Source organism: Ursus arctos, unplaced genomic scaffold (genome assembly GCF_023065955.2).
Source record: "Ursus arctos isolate Adak ecotype North America unplaced genomic scaffold, UrsArc2.0 scaffold_5, whole genome shotgun sequence".
In the NCBI taxonomy this organism is placed as follows: domain Eukaryota; kingdom Metazoa; phylum Chordata; class Mammalia; order Carnivora; family Ursidae; genus Ursus; species Ursus arctos.
In genome coordinates this window covers 64401137-64424087 of record NW_026623067.1, presented here as the reverse complement: position 1 = coordinate 64424087, position 22951 = coordinate 64401137, and the positions used below count along the sequence as shown (strand labels likewise).

The 22951-nt window shown below is 46.9% G+C and overlaps 2 protein-coding genes across 4 annotated transcripts in view; both read right to left on the bottom strand.

Moving 5' to 3' along the window:
* CKMT2 (creatine kinase, mitochondrial 2) overlaps nucleotides 1-15180 on the bottom strand; it is a 33266-nt gene extending 18086 nt beyond the window's left edge. The window contains exon 1 of the mRNA XM_026498698.4: nucleotides 14532-15180. The gene's annotated coding sequence lies outside the window, so the exon portion shown is untranslated. The remainder of the gene's footprint in view (nucleotides 1-14531) is intronic.
* Nucleotides 15181-17462: 2282 nt separating this feature from the next.
* RASGRF2 (Ras protein specific guanine nucleotide releasing factor 2) overlaps nucleotides 17463-22951 on the bottom strand; it is a 233099-nt gene continuing 227610 nt past the window's right edge. For 2 of the 3 annotated variants that reach the window (XM_026498699.4, XM_044384086.3), the window contains exon 27: nucleotides 17463-21919. In XM_026498699.4, coding sequence (XP_026354484.2) covers nucleotides 21827-21919 — 93 coding nt within the window. In that variant the 3' untranslated portion in view covers nucleotides 17463-21826. The remainder of the gene's footprint in view (nucleotides 21920-22951) is intronic. The other variant, XM_048221198.2, reaches the window with a different exon arrangement.

Below are 22951 nucleotides of genomic sequence, written 5' to 3'. Positions count from 1 at the left end.
CTCCAGTCTCCTTCCTGAGCAGAAAGGTAATGAGGTCATCTGAGGTTTATCGTAGAACTCAGCAAAGTAAAAGGAAGCTTTTTCTAAATTCTTTCCAGAAAATATAAGGGCCAAAAAGTAAGCCAGGACAGTTCAGACTAAGAAATCCATTTGTTCCTGAGCTTGACTCGGATGTCTTGATCTTTATTTGTCTTTCCTTAATTTGCTTGGGCACTGTTACGCGTTCACATCAGAGTCTGAGAAGACCGATCTTAAGCAGAGTCAGGAGGAAGTGGAGGGAATGGTGTCATGTGCACCTCACTGACAACTGGTGGGCTTCAGAGATCTTCTTTCCGTGACAGTGTTGTGTAGCTGGGTGTCGGACTCCAAATATTCATGTTTGAAATGTCATAGCTCTATTTGGTTTCTGGAAATAACATTAATTTACATGCAAGAGTTCCAACGTTGTACTCTTGTCTGAGCCACGACATAGGATTCCTGTCAGTAACCCTGCGGAGGCTTGGGCTGCAGCAAGCTAAGCAGTCCTGGAGCTGAAAATCGTCAGTGCTCTTGCTTGCATTCCTCCTAGAGAGTTGACACAGACTCAAAGCTTTGGTGACTTCCTTGACTCTACATGGCTCTCTTTTCAGGACACACAGAAACATTGAATTTCACTGCTGAGATCCCAGTCGATAAACTTGAGAGTGAGACTGAGCTAAAGGTCTCATCAAACAGCCTAGGGACCCGGGGAGCAGCTGCTCCCCAAAGACCCAGAGCCAGGCTTGCGATAAAACCATTTCTCCTCGTGACTAGATGAAATCTCTGTTGTGCCTTAAAAGTTCGTCTTTGAAAAGCTGCAACAGGCAGAACACCGCTTTGTCTTACAGACTCTGTCACCCGGGAGGCCCCAACTATTACATAAGCACTCTGTGCAGGTGAAGCCCCTGCTTCCAAGAGGCTGGATTCGTTATTTGCATAGGTGGTAAGATGGTGGGTAACCTGTGGCATAAATAAGTCAAGCTGGAAAAAGGTATCTAAGAGATAACCCATGCCCTCCAAAGTGGTCAGTATTTGGCTTTGCCTAGTTTCCGAACATGGTGGTTCTGTAAGTCGGTCTATCTTGTGAAACCACCAGGACAAAAGTTTGAAGCATAAAGAAATCTGACGCCTCCTTGCAAAGCTTTTTAATTTTTTTGATTCTCTCCATGCCCCAAGCATTGGCATAACATATTGTCCTGTGAGGAGATGGTTGGAGAGAGGAGACGAGGGGCTGGAGCAGCTGCGGTGCTTCTCCAGGGACAAAGGCCTCACCCTTAGGAGGGGAGAGGGCTCCACTTTAAGGCTTTGGCTTCTGCTGTTCTTTTTGCCTGACTGCTTGCTTGAAATTAGGCATCAATCCCAGTTTCTCTGAATAATACCCTGTTTGTTTCCTTCTTGAAACTCATTCCCATCTCTCACTGTTTTATCTGCTTTGTTTACTGACCATCTCCCCCAAATAAACGATAAGCCCCCAAAGGAAGGGACTTGGTCTCTTTGCTCACTGTTGTATCACCATTGCCTAGCACAGGCCTTGGCACTTGGTAGGCTCTCAGTAGCGTTATTTAATAAATGCATTCTGCGCTTCTTGCTGGGATAGGAAGCCACACTGCGGCTTGCCAGGGTCCACACGAGAATGCTCGTGTCAGCTGAGTGGGCGCAGTGGGGGATGTGAGGCCGGAGAACCGGGCCAGTCAGAAGACTGCAAGGACGGGCCCAGGAGCACAGGCAACGGAGAAATTTGGAAGCCAACTTCCCTCAGCCTTAGGACACCCAGTGGCCAGCGTTCCCTGGGAGTGGGATCCGGACTGACTTTGGGGGAAAGAGGCAAATGTCAACTAAAAAAACTCCTTGGGAATTTTATGAAAGCTCACACAGCACATGTACACACACATTCAGGGACTGTCATGGGGCCCAGAACACCCTGGACACAGTGCACCAGACAGACTTTCAGGTTGAGAGCTCTAGAGCTCCGTACTGAGCTCTCTGATATATCTATTATTATGTGTATTTATATATATATATATATATATATATATATATATATATATATATATATATATATATATATATATATATACACACACACACACACACACACACCATATATCTAACACATTCTAATACAGATATACAAAATATATACTATATAAAATGTGTTTTAAAATATCAAAACAGAGGGAAGCAAACCATAAGACTCTTAATCATGGGAAACAAACTGAGGGTTGCTGGAGGAGAGGTGTGGGGGTCTGGGGTGACTGGGTGATGGGCATGAAGGGGGGCACGTGATGTAATAAGCACTGGGTGTTACATGACTGATGAATCACTAAATTCTACCCCTGAAACAAATAACACACTATACGTTAACTAAATTGAATTTAGATTAAAAATTTTTAAATAAATAAAATCAGTTTACTTCTTGTGCTTTTGTGCTATTGCAATAAACCATACACATTTGATTTGGTACAGTTATTACGGTTTGGCTAAGTATCGCTTCCTACCGCCCCTCCAGTCTGGACTTTACTGTCCGTCTTCCCCGTGACTGAGGCAGAGCCTGGTGCCTCAGTCTGCAAGAAACTTCTCTGTGTCCCCCTAGCCCAAGTTGACTGCTTGCTCTCTGCACTTCCACAGCACTCCTGGGCTGCTCATCCATGTCCACGTGTGCTGCACAGGTGTTGGACACCTGTCGGTGAACTCAGCTGTCCTGTAGCTCCTGTCCTGTTAAGGGACTGCCCACTATGTTTGCACCGTCTTCCCAGCCGATGGCAAAAATCTTCAAGTATGGGAAGCTACCTACCTGTCAGATCCTTGCACATAGTAGCTGATCAATAAACAGTTCCTCTCTGACTTATTTTTGAGCCGTGCTTTGCCTGTTTTCCAGAAGAAGGAAATCTTACCAGCCTCCTGCTTAAATCCTTTCGGACAACGCCCGTAGGTCTAAGAGAGTGGACTCTTTCCCTTGGGCTATTTCTCCAGGCACCTTTACCCCTCTAGCCTGGCTCCTTTGCTCCCAAGTACTTCTCACTTTGGATTTGCTATAAAGCCTCAGGCCTGGTATCTCAGCCAACTTAGACTCAAGTTTTGACGCAGGAAGCTAGCTTACAAAACTAAGGAAAAAAATATACTTACATTAAACATCCCTTTCAGCTTTTGATTTTGAAATCCTATCATCAAAGCAACCAAGAGAGGCTGGTAGGCTGGATTTCAGCATTTCCCTGCTCGGGTTCCTGGTCTCTACAAGCTGCCCAGGAGCGGAGCAGCCCCGTGCAGGCTCCTGATCTCTGGACCATAACAGACCGGCCCCGCAGAGCCCGCTCGGCCCGACCTCAGCTGTTTCCCAGTGAGATGGGGAGAGGGTGTCCCACAGGTGACAGTCAAAGCCTCTCCGAGAGGCATGAAGCCTCCCGTGTGTGTCCCTCCTGCCATCAGGAATCCTCTGACCGAGAAGGCAGGGAGGGAAGGAAGAAGCAGATGAGGAACAAGTGTTGGCTATTGGGGAAATTTAACTAAAATCCGGCATCCCAAAATGCCTCTCCACAAAACAGAGGAAAGACTTTTTCTTACTAAGCATTAAGGCAGGCCGCGACGCACCTCACAGGCAGCCCATAAAGAAATCGCGAAACCAGAACACACCTTGCCCTTTTAGAGAACCATGCTGATAGACCCCGTTACCTCCATGACGTCGCGGTAACTCAAGTAAGACCTAACAGCACTATTTGTCACACAGACCTTACTCTAAGTTCGCCTGAAATTGGGGCGGCCATTTGTGTTAGCTAATTGCCTTTAGCCAAAGGAAAAATTCGCTTCTCCTGTCTCTGTGACAGCAGGTAGTTTTAGAGCTTGGAGCCTCGCACCTAAGTTGAACCACTAGCATCCCCCTGAGACCGGGAGGTAGGGGCCTATCTTCCTCGATGTATACATTTCAAAGAGATGGCTCCCAGGCCCTTGGAAAATCATTTCTAGGTTGTAAAACTGTCTGGAGGCTTACTTCCTCTTAGAGAGATTAATATATATCGCAAAGGGACAGAGGAAGAATTTACAAGTTTTCTAAAGGAAATGCTCAAAGAAAAGGGGAGCGGCTCTTTCCCTTGTTTGACTGGGGAGCAATAATTTTGTTTCCTCCCCTTCCCACACGTGGGGGAGTACTGTGTCAGGAGCTCAGCGGGGCTCCAGCAAGGGTGGACATCCCTCAGCGCTGATCCCACACTTTGAAGAGACAAGACCCAGTGACCATAGGATGAGGTCACAATTTTTCTTGGTTCTCAAGCTCACTGGCCTGCACATGACGGTGTGTAATAAACATTGGGTGAGAGAGACAATGAACACAGAGACCCCAAATCAGAAGGGACTTGAGCAGTCATTTAGCTCAGCCTGAATGCAAGCACCCCTTTCCCTTCAGCCCCCCTAAACACCAGCAGAGCTGGGCATCTTACCACTTCCTAAAGCAACTCATTTCACTGTTGCATAACTGTAATTATAATTTTTTCCACATTTTAATAAGGGGAAGGAATCAAAATTAGAGTTTTTTCAAAGCCAGGTACTTTCTTAACAATAATCCCAAGGTGTAGCTCTCTTGCCCCCTGTCACAGATGAGGGAACTCAAAAATAGAGAGGTTAACTAAAAGCCCAAGGTCACACAGAAAAAGGAAAAGCACATATTGAGTTTCCATAGGCACTCATTTAAATGAAGATCCTGTTTTTACTTACAAGATTTAATAATAAACCCTATTACAGCATGTTGGGATGGAGCCAACCTCCTTGTCTCCCAAGGAATACAGCAGCCAGCCAGTTCTACTGGCCTTGGTCCCTCCTGGTTTCTCAGGGATACAAAATGGGTTTCTCTCAATCAGGGTTTGCATAGGGGGCTCTGGGCACCCCTGAGGGGAAGCAGAACAAGAGGGTGAACCCTCAGGGCTTCCTCCACCCTCCAGGAACACCACTGACCGCGTACTTGCAGAAGTAGTCAGATGGTGTGGGTCAAAGTCACTGTGAGTGACACCAACATGCTTCAGGTGGAGACAAGTCACAGTGGGCAGTGGCGAAGGGAGAGGGAAGACAGGACAATGAGGTGTGAAGACAGGTATCTTTCTATTTATTTGTTTGATAAATATTTGATAAATATTGAAGTGCTTATTACGGGGCAGCTTTTACAGCGCTCACAGTCTGAAGGGAGAACTCCTGTGTAGCACTCATTATGTGCTGGGCTTTGTGGTTATTACCCCCATTTAATCCTCCCAACAGACCCATGAGGTGGACGCTCTGATTATCCCCATTTCACAGACAGGCAAATGGAGGTCAAGAAAGGTAACATGACTTGCCCAAACCACAAAGTTCCTGAGTGGCAATGCTGGAATTCAAGGCCAGTCTCCCTGTCTGTAGTTCTAACCAGCACCCCTCCTGCACCACCGCAAGTGGTGTTCGGGAGAGGTGTTCTGCCAGGGGAGCCAGAGCCCCGTGGGAGCTCCTGGGAGGATATGGTCTGGTTTGAGACCATACCGTTCAGCTACACTGCGCTTGTCTGGTTTTAATCAGACCAACGTATTGCCCCACCTGCCCTGGGACTAGTACCAGGTCACAACCCACAGAGGATTCGGGTGGAAACAATGACTAAGCACCACGTGCACGAACAGGTGCCTATGGATGTCTGCACGCATCACCTCTTTCTGGCCAGCTGCTCTCCAGGCATCTTCCAGGTGGGAGAAGAGCCATTGCGCTCAGCCTATGCCAGATTTAATCTACCTGTGAATGCTGCAGAAAGGAAGAGAGGAATGGAGGCGAATTATACCCCTGTTCCATGCCTAGGTCCACAATCTTCAGGATGAGGACAAGCATCCTGGGCCACAGTCACTAATCTAAATTTGGCTTTGGAGGGACTCTATGGAAAACAATTGTTCTGAAATTTAGAGAGTTGAATTAAACTGGGACTGAATCTGCCTAGGATTTGTGGTGGCTGCCTATCCCCAAAGGCCCAAGGAAAACCATGATCTGGGCACAGCCCTGACTAAATCTAGATTCCAGAGCCCTTGCAGCTTCCAGGGACAGAGCTGAATGAGGCCAAGGACAACCACTCAGTGCACGGCCCATGCAAAGTGTGAATGCAGCCTCCACAGGGGAGAAGATCACACTGCAGCCTGACAGCTACCCTTGAATCTCATTTACTCATCCATCCATTTGTCCATCTGTCTGACTCTCTATCCATCCACTCAACAACATTAGAGAATCAATCCCTGTGCCAGATTCTGGGGCTGCCCTCCAGAAGCTTATGGTCTGGAATGAGAGAGAGATCCTTATAAAAACAGATCATTATAATCAAAAGTGACATGAGCAAAGAGAATTACCAGGGGAGAAGACCCAAGTCTACCTGATATATCAAGATTTTTTTGGAGAAGGTGAAAACTGAGGGTAAGCATTTAGAATGCTTATGGCACTTTGATAGAGAAATTTTAATTAAGAAAATTTAAGCTGATATTTTCTATGCCTGTATTTTCTTTTTCTAGTAATTGTACCTTATTATGTTTTACAAATGTATTAGTCTGCTATGGATTAGAAATTAATGACAGCCTTTGCTACAGACAGTTTGAGAAGTGCTGCTCGGTTTCCTTACCTATACAATGGGGCTAATCGTAGGACCTACGCATAGAGGTTTTGTGAGGATTAAAGGAGCCCTCAGCACAAACACTGACATACAGGAAACAGGCAGTAAGTGTCAGAAGTTCTTGTGGCTAATGTTACTAAATTGGTAAATTGGTGAGAAAGGGAAAGGGGTCTAAAGGCAGGGAAATCAGGTCCTAGTGTCCTGGAATAAACTAGGCAGGAGATGTTCTGGGACTCAGCCATGGTGGTGGGAAGGCTTCGTGGAGACAGATGGAAGAAGTTCCAAGATACTTAGTGGGTGGGCTCAGGGGGCTTTTGTGACCAGTCAGATGTGGGCATGAGAGTCATGAAGGAGTCCTGGAAGACTCCCAGGTTTCTGACTTGAGGGTTTCACTTGAATGGGAACTCTGGTTGGGGAGAAGCTTTGGGGTGTAGGCAAGGACAGGATGATCAGGTTGAACCGGGGTACCTGGGAGGCATTCCAGAGGGGGTGGCTTTTCTCTCTCTCTCAATCCCTCTCTTTCCCTCTTTCTTTCTTTCATAAGTTCCACCCCAAACATTGGGCTTGAACTCAAAATCCCAAGATCAAAAGTCACATGCTCTACTGACTGAGCCAGCCAGGTGTCCCTGGATGTTCTCTGTCCTTTAATGTGATTGAGGCCTCGTGAGACAGGTCTAGACCGGAGAGGATGGGAACTGTCCAACCATCCACCTGTTCTGAAATCCTCTCATTGGGCTTTCTGGGGGCTCGCCCAGGCCCTCCTTGGGTACCAGCAGTGACAGGGAACTAGCGGCCATGGACAGACAGGTGTAGCAGCATGACCAGAGGTTCTGAAGCCAGAAAGTCTGGATTTGAATACAGCTCTGCCACTCACAATTCTCTATTGTCTTGAGAAAGTTACTTTGCTTTCCATGTCTTTGTTTTCTCAAATATAAAATGAAGATAATCAGGATGAGAAAGGAGTACAGAGATAATCCAGGGGGCGTCCGCGCACAGTCCCTGGCCCTTACTATGGGTGGAACGTGTGTCCACTTTTGCTAGTATCACTTGGCGCTACTTTTCAGAGGTTCCTCTACCTGCTGCCACTGCGTTTGAGGACGTTCTCCCTTGACCTTGGCAAACAGCCCAGCTTTGTCCAAGGGAAGTGTCTGAGGGCTTCCTCACTCCTCATGACTGACGGAGTTACCAACTGAGCGCACTCCCAACACCCACCAGTGACGTGGGAAGGCCCGAGGGGGTGAGTATAGAGCCTGCCGAGAGCCACACAAGGTTCTTCCCAGCGATGTTTTTGTCTGACACCCTCTGCCCTGCCCCTCAGCTGGCCACTTCTTTGGTCAGGCTGTCTTCTAGGGCCTTCCTGGGTTTGCTCCGCCGAGACGGACCCTTGTCCCTAGGCTCCCCCATCTCATGATCATGCCTGGTCCCCTGGGGATGCGCATCCCTGGAGGGCCAGGACTGTTTCTGCCCTCCGGACTGCAACCCTTCTGGGCCTATGGCTTCCTCCCAGGGGCCCTCCTTTCCTTCAGCCCGCAGATCTTCTCCTTCCAGGACCTATCCGCAGGGACTTCTCAGGCCTGCTGCTTGCCCAGGGCACCCCTGAGCTGGAGAGCAAGAGCTTTTCTGCAGGACAGTTACACTTAGCTGCTCCAAGTCAGAAATTCTGCTGCAGAGACCATGCTACACAGAGGGTGCACAGACACGAGGAGAGATGCTCGCCATCACTAGTCACCAGGGCAATGCTAATCAAAAGCACACCTATCAGAGTGGCTAGAACCAGCAAGACCAGAAATAACAGGTATTGGCAAATGCGGAGAAAACGGAACCCTTTGCACCCTTGTTGGTGGGAATGCAAATTGGTGCAGCCACTGTGGAAGACAGTGTGGGGGTTCCTCAAAACTGAAAATAGAAATACTACAGGATCCAGTAATTCCACTACTGGGTATTGACCCAAAGAAAACAAACACTAATTCAAAAAGATATATGTACTTCTATGCTTATTGCAATATTATTTACAACAGCCAAGAATATGGAAGCATCCCAACAGCCCATCAATGGATGAATGGATAAAGGACAGTGGTGCGCGTGCGTGCACACACACACACACACACACACACACGCACACACACAGAGGAATAGGACTCAGCCATAAAAAAGAAGGCGATCTTGCCATTTGCAACAACATGGATGGACCTAGAGGGTATGATGTTAAGTGAAATAAGTCAAAGAGAAAGAAAAATACCACATGATTTTACGTATATTTTGGAATTTAAGAAATAAAACTGAACAAAGAAAAAAAGAGAAAACAAAAACAAACAGACTCAAATACAGAGAACAAGCTGGCAGTTGCCAGAGGGGAGATTGGTGGGGGATGAAGAGGTACATGGTGTCAGTTATGAAATAAGTTACAGAGATGAAAAGTACAGCATAGGGAATATAGTCAGTAAGACTGAAACATTGTTTGCCGACAGATGATGCTTACACTTACACAGTGAGCACTGAGTTCTGTACAGAATTGTTGAATCATTATGTTGTATGCCTGAAACTAATGCAACATTGTATGTTAGTTATACTTCAGTAAAAAATAAAATTAAGAAAAGTATTTGTGAGGATGTGGAAGAAAAGGGAACCTTTGCACACTGTTGGTAGGAATGTAAAGCAGTGTGTTGATAACTCAAAAATTAAAAAACGGAACTACCGTATGATCCAGCATCACCGCTTCTGGCTATATGTTCAAAGGAAATGCAATCAGTATCTCAAGGAGAAATCTGCATTTTCATGTTCGTTACAGCATTTATCATAATCGCCATACTATGAAACAACTCAGCGTCTGCCCCTGGATGAATGGATAAAGAAGACATCTATGTATACAATGGAACAGTATTTAGCCATGAGAAATAAGGACATCCTGCCGTTTGCTGCAACGTGGGTGAGCCTTGAGGACATGGTGTAGGTGAAATAAGTCAGACAAAGAAGAATACTGTATGACATCACTTACATGGAATCTAAAAAACGGAATTCTTAGTAGAGTGGTGGTTACTAGGGGATGGGGAGTGGAGGAAATGGAAAGATGCTGGTTCAAGGTTATTTCCACTTATAAAGATTTCTGAGTATCTAATGTATACTATAATGATGATTAATAATACTGTATTAGATCCTTGAATAATACTGTTTTAGAATAGCTGAGAGAGTAGATCTTAAATGTTCTCACCACAAAACAGAAATGGTAATTATATGATGCCATAGAGGTGTTAGCTAATGTTATGATGGCAATCATTCATTTTACAATATATACTTGTATCCAATGTACCCTTTCAACTTATACAATGTTATGTGCCAATTACACCTCAATGAAGCTGGAGGGGAGCAATAAATAAAGGCCCATGCAAAGGGAAGGATAGGCCTTCTTTTGGTCTTAAAAGGCTCCTGACGAGTAGGGCTGAGGAGGGTTATGGAGAAGGAGGTAGACAGGGTGCAGCATAGCCCTTCCCTTATCAGATGTGATCCAATCACCCGGACTGTTCAGTGAGACACTACAACAATTTTGGGAAGTGAACCAAGAAACCTCTATTAACAGGTGCATAGCCACTGGCCCAGCATCACACTTTGAAAACCCATTCTGCAGAAATAAAGCTGCCAGTATAGAAGAAGAGAGTCACAGGTTGATTCTGGAGCACTGTTTGCAGTGGCAAACAGACAAAGCCTGGAAGTCACCTGTCCATCAGAGAGAGAAGGGTTATATTAAGTGTGGCACATTTAGATGGTGGAATATTCCGCAGCTAGTAAAGAATTAGTTAAAATTGTCTTCACTTAACCTGGATGAACATCTATGCCATATTTTTTCTAGGTTAAAAGGAAAAACTACTTGCATAGTAATGAGTGGTTCCAGTTTTATAACAGTGTAAGTATATATGCATTTGCATATATTTATGTGAACATACAGTATTGAAGGTTATTCATACTAGTTATTCAAACTGCTAAAAGGCTTACTTCAGAACAAGAGACTTGGAGGAGGCATGTTATTAATTTTTTAATAGAACTCTGTATTGTGTCACTTGTAAAAATAAGCATGTATAATTTTATGATTAAAAAAGTAACAAGCTAAAAAGTAAATCAACTGTGAAGTGTGTTAGAAGTCCAGATTTCTAGACTGTATCTTTTGAATGAGTTTCTGTAAGAATGGGGCCATCACATGTGTATTTGAAAAAAAGCCTCACAGGTGATTTCAGAGTCTCTACTGGGTCTGGGAATCTAAGCCTTAGGAACTCCATCTATATAATGGGCTCGACGAGACCTCTCCCCAGGTGTTATGAGAATTAAGTGACAGGCTGCGGTGGGCACCGACTATATGCAAGTCCCTTCTCCCGAATGACCCCAAGGCTATGGGAGAGTTACTACACTCTCCCAAAAGCCACCTCTGATCATCCCAACCAGCAATGGTCTGCCCCTTCTCTGAATGTTTGTTAATTTTAGCTTATGCTTTTCACATTTAAAGTATTCCATGTAATTTTTTTTTTTTTTTTTTGTAATCTGAGAAGAAGACTACATTCTAGAGGGAACCCACTGCATACCTTCAGATCCACTGATCATGCTCTGAAAACCAACATCTGAGTTGACTAAATGGATTTAACTACTTGGGCTCCTAAGTTCTTCTCCAAACCCCTATTATCAGGGGATCTTATCCCCAGTTGACAATCCCTCACCTACTGGCATTTCACCTACCTCTGACCCTTCGTTCTGCCTTTCCACTTGGAATGTCCTTTCCATTCCCGCATGCCCAGTCAAACCTGTCTTTTTTTTTTTTTTTTTTTTTTTTAACTAACATTTATTGAGCTCCTACCATGAGCCGTGTACCATGCAAGGAGCCTTACAAACAACGTCTTCAATCTTGGCAACAATACTGCCAAGTAAGCATTATTTTGTAGGTGGGGGAAACAGGCTCAAGAGAGATTAGGTGACCTGTTCCAGGTCTTGGGACATGTTGAAAGAGCTGGGATTTGAACCCAGGTGTGTCTTTGGCCCTGGATTTGGGCTCCTCGCAGACCACAGCACCTCGCAGGCAGCCTGCCCTGATCAGTAATCAGAGGGAAAGCACCTGTGATTTAAGACGGAACCCTCCACCCAGACTCCCCAGACCGTAGAAATGCATTTATCACAACAGCTCCCAGACACAGAAATGTCCCCTCAAAGCATGTGACTCCCCAGACTCTCGCAATATTATAAGGCATTCTCCTTCCTTGTCCTCAGGCTCCTGAGGTAGCCCAGATGTCAGGGCTCCTCTGTCTGCCCCACTCAGACACCAGGTGCCTGTCATGCCTGCCGGCCATGCAGGGGACACTGAGCCAGCTTGCCTTTTTCTAAGCAAGTGGGGCCCGGGCTTCGCTTCTCTCTCCTTCCCTTCTGTCTTCTCCTTTATACAGAAGTAGCGGCTGCAGGAGTGAGGAGGTTGTATCTAGCCCTCACCCCATAAAAGCTGTCTGCCTGTTTCCCTAACTTAGAACACCTCTGTGACTACTGATTTGAAAAGCATCAGGGCTAAAATCTGGCAGAATCCCTGGGCTCCAAACCAGGGAGGTTTCTATCTGGGGTGAAAGATCACAGCAAAAGGTGATAATATTGTGTTTGTTGCTATTTGTCCTCTCTGTTAAAAATAAGAACCACCATATTAAGTCCTTTGGTCACTGTGCCCAGGAGCTGTTTATCTCTCTGTCCTAGGCAGGCATATTGGGAGTCTGGGTCCTGGTCTAATAGTTTTGTCGAGTTCTGTCACATCCTGGAATGTGGAGGCCTTGGGCTCTGTCACTGCCTCAATTTGGAGATTCCTGGTCTTCCTGACTATCCTGGATAAAGACGCCATGGCTGCCTTTCTGCTGACTCAGAGTTATTTCTGATCCAGTGGCGTCCACGTGTTCGAACTCCTTGGGGCTGGAGGGCAGTGGAGGGCAAGGGGAGGACCACGTGTCAGCTTTCTTCCCGAGAGTCACCCCAAAACAGAGGACATCCTTGGGGTTGGACCCGCTCCACAGAACACTCTGAACGAATTCCCATGATGCCAGTCTACTAGGCCAGCAGAAAATGGCTGTCCCCTCCCAGCTCTCCCAGAGAGCAAAGGGTTCAAGTTACTTCATCACCACTAGATGTACCGTCACCCACGGGCACCGTTGGTCATCTCTGTTCTATTCAGTGAGTAGCAAGTCGTAAGCAGGAGATATTTATAGTCCTTCCCTGTAAACCAGAGGCCTCTCCTAGGGCTCCTGATAACGTACACATATGACCATTACCAGACCATCTCTCACAGGTAAATTGTTTTCAAGAAAATAGTAAGTTAGGAACCATCTAGTCCTGTGAAATGCTGTGAAGGAGAGGATGCCTTCTGCCCTGCCCAAGGAAAGGATTCTTTGTGAATTCGACGCAAGGGTGGGTGTGACCTCCAACAGTCACCTTCAGGACTGGCTCTCTGCAGGACTCCTGGCTCAGTGGGGCAGGAACTCCCAGCTGACACATAGATGACAAATGTCTCCTCTAAGCTGTGGTGGAGATGGAGACCAGGGGTCTCTAAGTCAGGGGCAAAGTCTGTCTCAGAACCAGTCCTCTTCCTGCCTCTGAATACCCAGGACTCCCCATTCTCCATCCCACCTCCCAACCCATGATTTTCTGGACCTTCCTCAGGCACCCCTTTAGGAAAACTGACGTGGCCTGTGGCCCGTTCTCTAAGGATAGGATTTCATCATGAACTGGCAGAGTCCGCAGAGGCAGGTGGCCCTCGTGCCCTTTGCTGACATCGAACCTTAGCCCACCGAATGGCTAACTCTAAAGGCTGGGGGGGGGGCGGGGGGGAAGCACCTCTCAGTGCAGGGACAGAAGTGGAGCACCCACACAGCTAATACCACCTAAACATCCTCTAAGAGCCTGCGCAGTCAGGAAGCCCCCTTGCCAAGTTCTGGTGGTGGTGGTGTTCTTCTCCTTGAGCGGAGTTAGCAGACCAAGGACACGAGCTCAAAAACAGAGCAGAAGCAGCCCTTCTGGAAACAGCACAGCCGCTGACCGGGCATCACCTTGTCACAAGGGCACCAACTGCCCCCTCACGTGATTCCAGTTGACCCCGCGCAGGGTCGCAGAGCCAGGGCAGCGCTGGAGGGAGGGTCTGAAGGGCAGCACTAAGGAGAGCCAAGGGAGGGTGGCCTGTTCGGGCACATGTCATCTCCACACCACCAGAGCACGGGAAGGCAGAGATGGCATCCACTCGAGGGACAAAAGCAGGGTTGACCGTAAACCGCCGGGAGCCAACCAAGCGAACAAGCAAACATGAAACACATTTTGCCAGAGATGAAACACGCTTAGGCCAGTCGTGCGGCGTTTTTACCTCCAGTGGGGGCAAAACGGTTGCGGGGCTCGTTAATGGATTAGTGATTTCAAAAATGACTCTCTAGCAAGAGTATTGGCCAATTTAAACTGGGCCCAGCTGTTGGGTTAATGAGTAATTCGCTCCTTTTGAGGGCCTCAGAACGTTCATTTCCCACGTATTTATCCCGAGCCACTTACTCGCACCTGTTTTGAGGCTGCCGAGGCTGAAAATCATTCCCCAGAAACAAACGCATTAGTTGAGGGTTAAGGCCCCAAATACAGAGACATTTAGATTTTCCCTCAGGAAAAGTGCCTAATTCGCCGTCAAAAACAAGCAGACGTGCAAGGTGCCGAGCTGCGGCAGGGAATGGCCTGCGCCTGAGTGCAGGGAAGGGGCGAGCGGCAGCAAGGCCCGCACTCTGACGCCTTCCTTAGGGAGTCACCACGAACCCCTCACCCGGGAGCGGTGCCGCCAGAGCGGTGCCCCGTGCCACGAGGTCCCGACCCGCAGCCCTCGGCCCACAAGGCCCCTCACCCTGGCTCCAGCAATGCCCCCGCTCTGGTTCAGGGGCTCACTGACCTTGGAGCCGGAGTCTCCCACGTCCCGCTGCCCGCAACAGCCGAGAAGCGTAACCGCAGCTGGCGGGCCTTGGCCTTGAAAAGGCTCGGGGCTGGGCGGGGCCGGGGCCCACGTCGGCCAATCCCGTGTCTCCCGTCGGACGTCAGGACGCGCTGGCTCCCACTGCGTGCCCTTGAAGGCCGGCCTCGGACTCTTCCCCCACCCCGGGTCCTGGCCTCTCTAGCACCTGCCCTTTCTCCGAAACGTTGCCGTCCCCCACGTCCGGTCCTGGAGGCCGCCGCTCCCGGGGCTCGGCCAGGTTCGGGGCCTGCAGCCTGGCTGACTGACCGCCCCGCCCCGCCGCACCCGGCTTTGGGGTGGAAGCGCCGGCAGGGGGGCTGCCGCACCTGTTAGGGGACTTGTTTCCACGTTCCTTCAGCAGCCCCATCCCGGAGGGGCACGGAGACAGGCGGCTGACTCTGGAGAATAACCCCCTCCGCGCGCCCCAGCCGAGCAATGAGAGGTAGAAGATGTGTAAAGCTCCCTCTCTCCAGCGGCTCACCAGGCTCTGAGCCAGGGACCAGATGTCCTTCCAACTTGTTGTCTAGGGCCTGGATTCAGGGACAACGACAATCACGTTTCTCTTTTAGATCAAGCCATCTGAAGCAGACTGCCAATTTCCCTTTCAATCCGCACCGGTTTAATGGTATCACCCAGGAGGCCCTGCAGGCCACATCCCTGCTTAAAAATAGCCCTCCTTGGGACACGCGCCCCAAACCAGAAAGGTTGACTGTAAATAGCAGTGACCCACGAGGACTTGGGCCGCAGCCCTGACATTTCAGAGGGAGCTGCCTGGGTCTCTGGTGGCGGTCACGTACCTAGCCTGTATGGCCAGGTGCACATCACCAGCTGGTTCCTTTCCCTTTTTTTCTCAGGGTCCAACCCAGACAGGGGGTTGAGCCCAGAAATAACCTCCCACCTGTACCACAGGTGGTTCTCTTTCTGAGTTTCTACTTCTTTTAATTAGGACCCAAAGCAAAAATAAATAGGTTACCTTTGCATGGGGTTACTGGCTGGGAGGGTGCATGAGGGGACCTTCTGGGGTCTGGGAAGTTTCCTGATTTGGGGGTGATTGTATGGGTGCCTACATGTGTAAAAATTCGTCAAGCTGTGTACACAGGATTCAAGCACCTTACTGTGTATTGGTCATACGTCAGTTAATATATATGCTATCATTTTGACCTTACACTGAATCAAAATTTTTACAAAACGATACTTACCAGTCTACATATGATATACCCTGATATTTTCTAGGCTCTTCTATGTTATTTCATTAAAACATTTGCAGACTGGGACCAACCAAACTGATTGCATGATCTTCTAGAGAGTTGGGAGTTCCCAGTTTGCACGTTCTCTCATAATGGACCATGGTCTCTCCAGCCCCTGGGGGGCTCCCCCAGCAGAACGGGCAGCAAGCTGGAGGTCTCTGGGGCTGAAGAGCTGTTCAGTAGGCTGGGCTCTGTGGGTTGGGGTTAGGGGTAAGGTGGCGGGGGGCAGGGGAGTTTAGGATTATTTCTTCCTAAAATGGCACTTTTGTGGGCACACTGTTTCCAGGCATTTCAGGCACCAGTTGAAATAAATTCAGTGACCCTGAAGGAACCCAGATCCCTGACCCAGAAGATGATCAGGCTTTGGTGAGCATGGAGATGTAGAGATTAAAGAACAGCAGTTACAATGAGAAACTCCTCTTCTTTTTCTTTTTTCCCCAATTCCTTACTAATGGACATTTAGTGCTCCCCACTCCTCAAGACGCCCCTCTTATAGCAAGCCCTCATCTTTTACAGGGTCATTTTACAGAAGTTAGTAAGGTCAGAAGTGGGCACATTGCTGAGAAAAGGGGGCACTGCTTTTCTTTGGGGGACCTGGCCATCTTGAACCTTATGACAGAGGTGGCAACCTCTATGAGTGACTCAGCATGATTCCACAGTTCCAAAAATCCTTCAAACACAATCCCTGTCGTATGCCATTTATTGCTTTCTCATCGCTGCCAACTCCCTTCCAAGTTCGGGGGCTCTCTCCACACCTAGTAGCCAATGTGGCCACGTGGCTGGCTCTTGCTGGGCGGACAGGAACGGAAGTGAGGCGTGCAGCTGCCACATCACTTGCTTTAGGGGAACTCTGTCCTGGGCTTACTCTCTTTCCCATTCCCGAGTCCAGCTGGAGTCTGGATGTGGTGGCAGGCAAGGGCAATGCTGTGTGGAATGGCCAACCCATCACATGAGAAGAACCTGGGCTCTTGAATGCCCACCAGCCTGATTGCTCATTTCAGAATTGGGAAGGGAAGCCAAGGAAATAGGAGACACCCAAATTCTTCCTTCCCTCAGTTCTCACTTGTGCGCGACAGCTGCACCATGCTCTCTTCAGCTCAAAATGTTATCACGACTTCATCTACTTGACAAAAGAGTATTTTTATATGTGTTATTCCATGTAGCCATTGAAGTAATTCTAAAACAGATACACGTCTTATTTCATAGGTGAGGAACTTGGTCTCAGATGGCTCAGGAGCCCATCCGAGGTCGGAGTGATGGCCGGGCCAGGTCGCCTGAGCACTCAGCCTGTTCATGAGTGTTGAGTCGCCATTAGATGAACCGAGCTGTTTGGGTAGTAATGAGTTCTGTGTGCCTGGGGGTGTTCAAAGGTGGTCAAACGTGGGCTGGGGATGTCACAGGAAAGATTTAAGCACTGGAAAGACAGTGGGGCTCGATGGCCCTTGATATTTTTTCTGAGGTTCCCCCGAATTCTCTGATATTTTAGTGCCTGCAACACAGGCTTCTTCCAAACTTTATTTTTCTCCCGAACTTTAGAAGTAAATGATTATCTGAAGAAGCCCATTGCTAACAAAGAACACGAGGTAGAAAAATGCAAAAAGAATCAATGAAGAGACTAATGAGATTTTCGAGAATCAAGAAAGGCAAAATTTAATTTGCATATAGGTATAACCCACACCCCACCTGGCAAGTGTTAGGCTACGGCACAAACCCCTCTGTCAGAGTCACAAACGTCAGCAGATTTGCAAAGTAACTGGACACAAAGGTTACACTTCTCAGAGTAACACACGGGTCTGTCCATCACACACACACACACACACACACACACACACACATAACAAAGAAATACATTTAAATAATTCTCTGCCAAAGAGAGATGAGGATGGTAATCACGTTACCTCACATTTGGACCGCACTTTACAGTTTACAATCGCACCCATTTTGTGCTGACGACAGCCCTGTGAGGTAGGCAGCACGGGAATTACAATTAGTTCCATTTTGCAGATGAGGGAACGGGCTCAAGGGGCTTTTAGCACGGCCTGCGGCTTCCCAGCTCGCAGGTGGACGTCCGGGCCTCGGGCTCAGCGCCAGGGCGCCTCAGCCGGCTCCTTCACAACTGCCTTTCTAGGGAAAAAACGAAATGGGTTGTGCAAAAGACAGTGGTTCAACATCAAGGAGAACTCTTCTTTTCCTTGGGCAGATGAGATCAAGTACAATCAACCCTAACGTTGATGTCAGGCTGTGTGGCGGCCAAGAGGAGTGATTTTCTCAATCACCCCTGCGTTTATAACTACAACAGAATGGTTGTTTTCTACTCTAGCTCTGCCCTGCCTTGATTTTAAGTCACTCACAGCCACGGGAAAAAATGACACTGTGATTAGATTTCATTGACTCGAGTCTTATTCTCAGGATGCACGTAGTGGCGTCTGTAATCAAGTCATCAGCTCCACTTACAATCTGCTGTCTTACTGAAATGAAAATGAATCACATTCCCTTATTCCTTCTGGCTGTGGACATTAGTCTGGCTCTATTCTTTAGCCATAAATAATATATAACTTATTCCACCATGTAATATATATCCCATATATAGTATATCCTATTTCAATAGCAGTAAAAATGATAAACTTCACAGGCTGGATTAAAAAAAATCTTTAAAGCAAAGACAAAGATTTTTTTCCCCAGGGGGGATAAAATCAAACTTTGCAAAGAAAAGCTAACTAAAATCCTTTATTTCAAAATAAAAGTTATTCTGGAGGGGGTAATAACCCCTCTATTGCATTACTTTTTTAGTTAAGAATTTAAAAAGCGGCTCCATCATTGCCGACCCAAGGTTTTGTCTTAATACGGGGAGAGAAGACGTGCTGGCCCGTTATCATATACTCTAAATGGGAATGTAATGGGTTTTTTTCTTCCAAGTTATTCAGTATCTATGAGTTTCATCTGTTTTTAAGCAGTACTTTAAGATACATGAAATCTAACAAACGCTAATGGGGGCTTTGTGGGAGAGCCACTTGAAATATTGCAACAGTAGTCAAAAATTCTCTCTTTAAATTCCTTCAGAGAAACACTAAGGAAAAGTGACAATATTCTACTTCGTGCCTAAACCTGTCACATAATATACTGGCTTAAGTAAGAGATTTGTCCCTGCAGCAAAACTGGATGTCTTAGTTAATAACCAAAGGCATCCCCTCAAAGTCCCAAGATGATTTCATTGACAGTACAGAAGGTGGGTATTCATCCGAAAGCATGAAATTGGCTTTTACTTCTGATTTTCTAGGTTAATTTTGCAATAATACAAGTATTTGCTATTTGGTTGTTAGAAGCTGACCTGCCTTCTACTCTCAGAAGTGGGTCTCGTATAATGGAATACAGGCAGACACAGCTGGGAGTGCACAGTCCAGCAGTAAATAGGAACGTGAAAGGCAGAAGAGGATGGGTGCTTTAGCCATCAGAAGCCCTACAGATTGCTCTTGGCGATTTTAAATGTGGCCAAACGGAGTTTTTTTAAATGCACATTCTTATCCCAGATGGTCCAGAAATGGTGCAGATCATCAAAAGGAGCTCCCTTGGAGGTAGAGTTCTCTCTTTTTGCAGTTCCAGCAAGGTTTCAGGCTCTAGTAAGCAGGAAGAGCTAGACTCTAATAAGCAGGAAGAGCTTGCTACTCAAGGAAACGCTAAAGGTCACCATAGCAATCGACGGTGCCGGTAGCTGACCACTGGGGGGCGCTTCCAACACTCTGCAGGAAACAGGCGAGAAAGCTTTGTCTCTAGTTGAGGAAACCCTGGCTCTCCAAAAGGGGAGGAGCATTTGGAAACTCCTCTATCTCTCATTTTTCTTTAGTAAGAAGGGCTGCAGTGCCTCTGGAACAATTGGGTCAGAGAAATAAGGGTCCACACACAGAATGACGTCTTCCCCTCTGGAAGACTTTGGGGACCTCAAAGCAGAGCACAGGGACCTTTCCACATGTTGTTTTGCCTGAAACTACTATGTGTGTGGCCCTGCCACTGATTTTTCCTGGTTTCAGTCCACCTTCCAAGACTATGTTTTTAAGCCAAGGAAGTTAAGCTTCATTTTCCTTTTCTTCGGCAAGACCTTGAGATGCTTGGTGAAGCTGACGTATATTAGTTCAAACCCTCAGTATGTGAGCACTGAGAAATAAATTGCAAGTTATGCATCATTAGGATCCAAACAACCCATGCTTCTTATCATGCGTCAAGAGGCATCAACCTCTTATTTGAAACTAAACAGAACAAGCAACTTCTTAAAAAAAGAAAAAGAAAGCATTCATATGTAACCCTCCTTGGGTTTAGTGCTACACTGTTGGCTAATATGAGCTATTGAAAATATTTTTGGAATGGTCTTCAAATATTATCAATATTTTCTTTTACTTACTTGGCATTTCACTATATAGTTATGTACAGAGATGGCCCTTACCATGCAGGAAAATATACATTCTCCACTTCCATGATTCATTATCAACACTAGTGCCTCCACCGGGCCTTATGAGCCAGCAAGTTGAATTTATTAGTCAGCCATTAGTTCTAACAAGATAATTAAAGTGCAAAGAAGGAGGGAAAACAGCTAGACAGATCAATTTTTTCAATGTCAGCATCAATATACTTCATGCCTTAAGAGGAATCATCAAGCACGATAGGCTCAGGTAACAATAACTGCATGTTTCCTCTTTCTTCTTTTAAAGCAGAGCTCTCCCTGAGAAGAGAAGAGGGAGGTAAACGTGAGATAGCCCTATTTCTTCAACAACCACCAATCTTAGGAAAAGGAAGGTCACTTCCCCAGCACAGGGGAGCAGGACTAACCCCTGCAGTTAGTCTTCGGAGAGAAGAGCTGTTGAGTGGTTGGTCCCATCTCCCATACACGTAGAATATTTTCACTCATAAATACCCCAAACTTTAAAAACAAAGATGACCAGGGAAGGACTGTCTACCAACAGCACACAGACGTGTGGGTTTTAAAAAGAACATCCCATTAAACAACATTTTTAAAAATACAACCAGTATTCATAGCGTAAAAATGGCTCGCGTAAATCGGAAAAAAATTCCCACATTCCCGTAGGGAAGGTGGAGGGGAAGGAGCACGGCAAGGTGCAGAGATGATTTTTAAGTACGTCTGATCACTCTGGCTAAAACCCCGTGGCAGTTTGTGACCCTCTGTCCCATTCCACAGTTCTGAGGGTGAGGCGCACGGACACATTTCCGCAGACTCTGCACCTGTCTCTCTGACGGCACTGGCTTCTCAGGCACCACAGCCTCAGAAAAAGCCCCTAGTCCACCTGAAGTCAGCCCCTGGCTGCAATCCCCTGGGGCAAAGGTCTTCATGTCTTTCCCATCCTGTTGCTTAAAGACCAAAAAAGCAGTTTCAGAACATGCCATCGCTCCAGCGTAAATATTGAGAATGTACTAAAACCATGCACATGCTGTGGACTGACATTGTTTATGTGGCGGCCCGTCCCTACAGAGGAAGCCTCGGCTTTTCTGGAAGCTTGTGATACAGAAAATAGGACAGAGGCAGTGATAAACCCCAAGAGAAGACTGGTTAGGTGTGTACCCAGGCCAGTAAAGTGCCAGACAGCTCAGGCCTTTCCCATGATCCTCGTCCGTGAGTTCTAACAGAGCACGGGCACACTTTCCAATCGACCTTCTTACCTGCTTCACTGAAATGGCTACCAGCATCTCCTATATTACATTCCCTTATGAAAAACGCACCATCAGCTCTACCAAGGATCAATCTTTTCGCCTTCCCACCCCAAGTCTGAAAGCATCTGTCTTTGACCCCAAACAGCTGGGCTTCCTTGGCTGGAGAGAGCATTCCAGGTCTGTTCCGTCTTCTTCGGTGCACGGGGTGGGGGTGGGGGGCCGGCTTGGTCTCCATCCCCGGTCCTCACTGCACTGTGGGAAGCATGGCATGCACAGTTCTGTCCGTCCCGCTTTCCATGAGAATTCCACAGACTCAGGGGCAAGGCCGGACCTTCAAGCAGGGAGCCGAGGTTCAATTTTTAGTGACAGATCATACAGCGTATCTTCATCTATGATGAGGGCTTTGTCAAGCAGGTACTGAGTGACCTGGAGGAACAGGGAGATCCTAGCTTTGGGTTCTTTCAGAACACGAGTACGTACATTTTCTGAATGGAAGCTGACACGACTCAACATTTTCTCTTGAATGTTTAAAAATGTTATATCATTGTTTAAACATCATGAATATATTCTCATTGTAAAAAAAGAAAAGAAAAAAGAAAAAAGAAAAAAGAAAAGAAAAGAAAAGAAAAAAGAAAAAAGAAAAGAAAAAAAAAGAAAAGAAAAGAAAAGAAAAGGAAGAAAATCACACATTTCCAGTCCTCTCCCAGCTCCTCACCCCAGGCACATCTCTGAAGAGGCATGACTGCTATCATTTGGTTTGTATTCTCCAGAACGTTCTGTCTTACATGTCCTCATAGAAATCTTTTCTTCCCTTATAATTCTCCGGTACATCATACTCTGCTTTCGTCTCTTTGGTGGAAGTCAGGGAGAGCTCCCCATGTCAGAACGCGAACTGCTTGTACACCATTAACATGTGAGCTATCAGAGTTATTTAACAATCTCTTACTGATGGGTGCTTAGCTGCTGTCAATATTTCACTATTACACAAAGTGACAGTGAAATCCTTGTTTGCACGTTTGCTTAGTGGTCACATGGGAATGTTCCTTTGGGGATGGACACAAGAAGTGAAATAAAAGGAAATGACATAAAATAAACATGGTGGGGCCTGGAGTATTTCTGTGGAAATATTTCTTTAATTTTATTGAGATATAACTTACATAAGAAAAATTAACAGTTCGATCTGCTTTAGCCTATTTATTCGGTTCAGGACCGTCCCCTACCCCAGGAAGTTCCCGCATTCAGCTGCCCAGTCAGCCTGCTCCCAGGAGTGGCCCCTGCTATGATTTTTAGCCCCACGCACTCGTATCGTCCACTCGAGAACTTGACGGAAGTGGAAGCGCACGGCACGTACTTGGGTGTCTAGCTCCTTTCGCTCAGCGTAATGTTTTGAGGTCCTTCCATGTTGTGGCGTAGATCACCAGCCTGCCCTGTCACTGTGGAGTGGTGCTGCGTCATAGA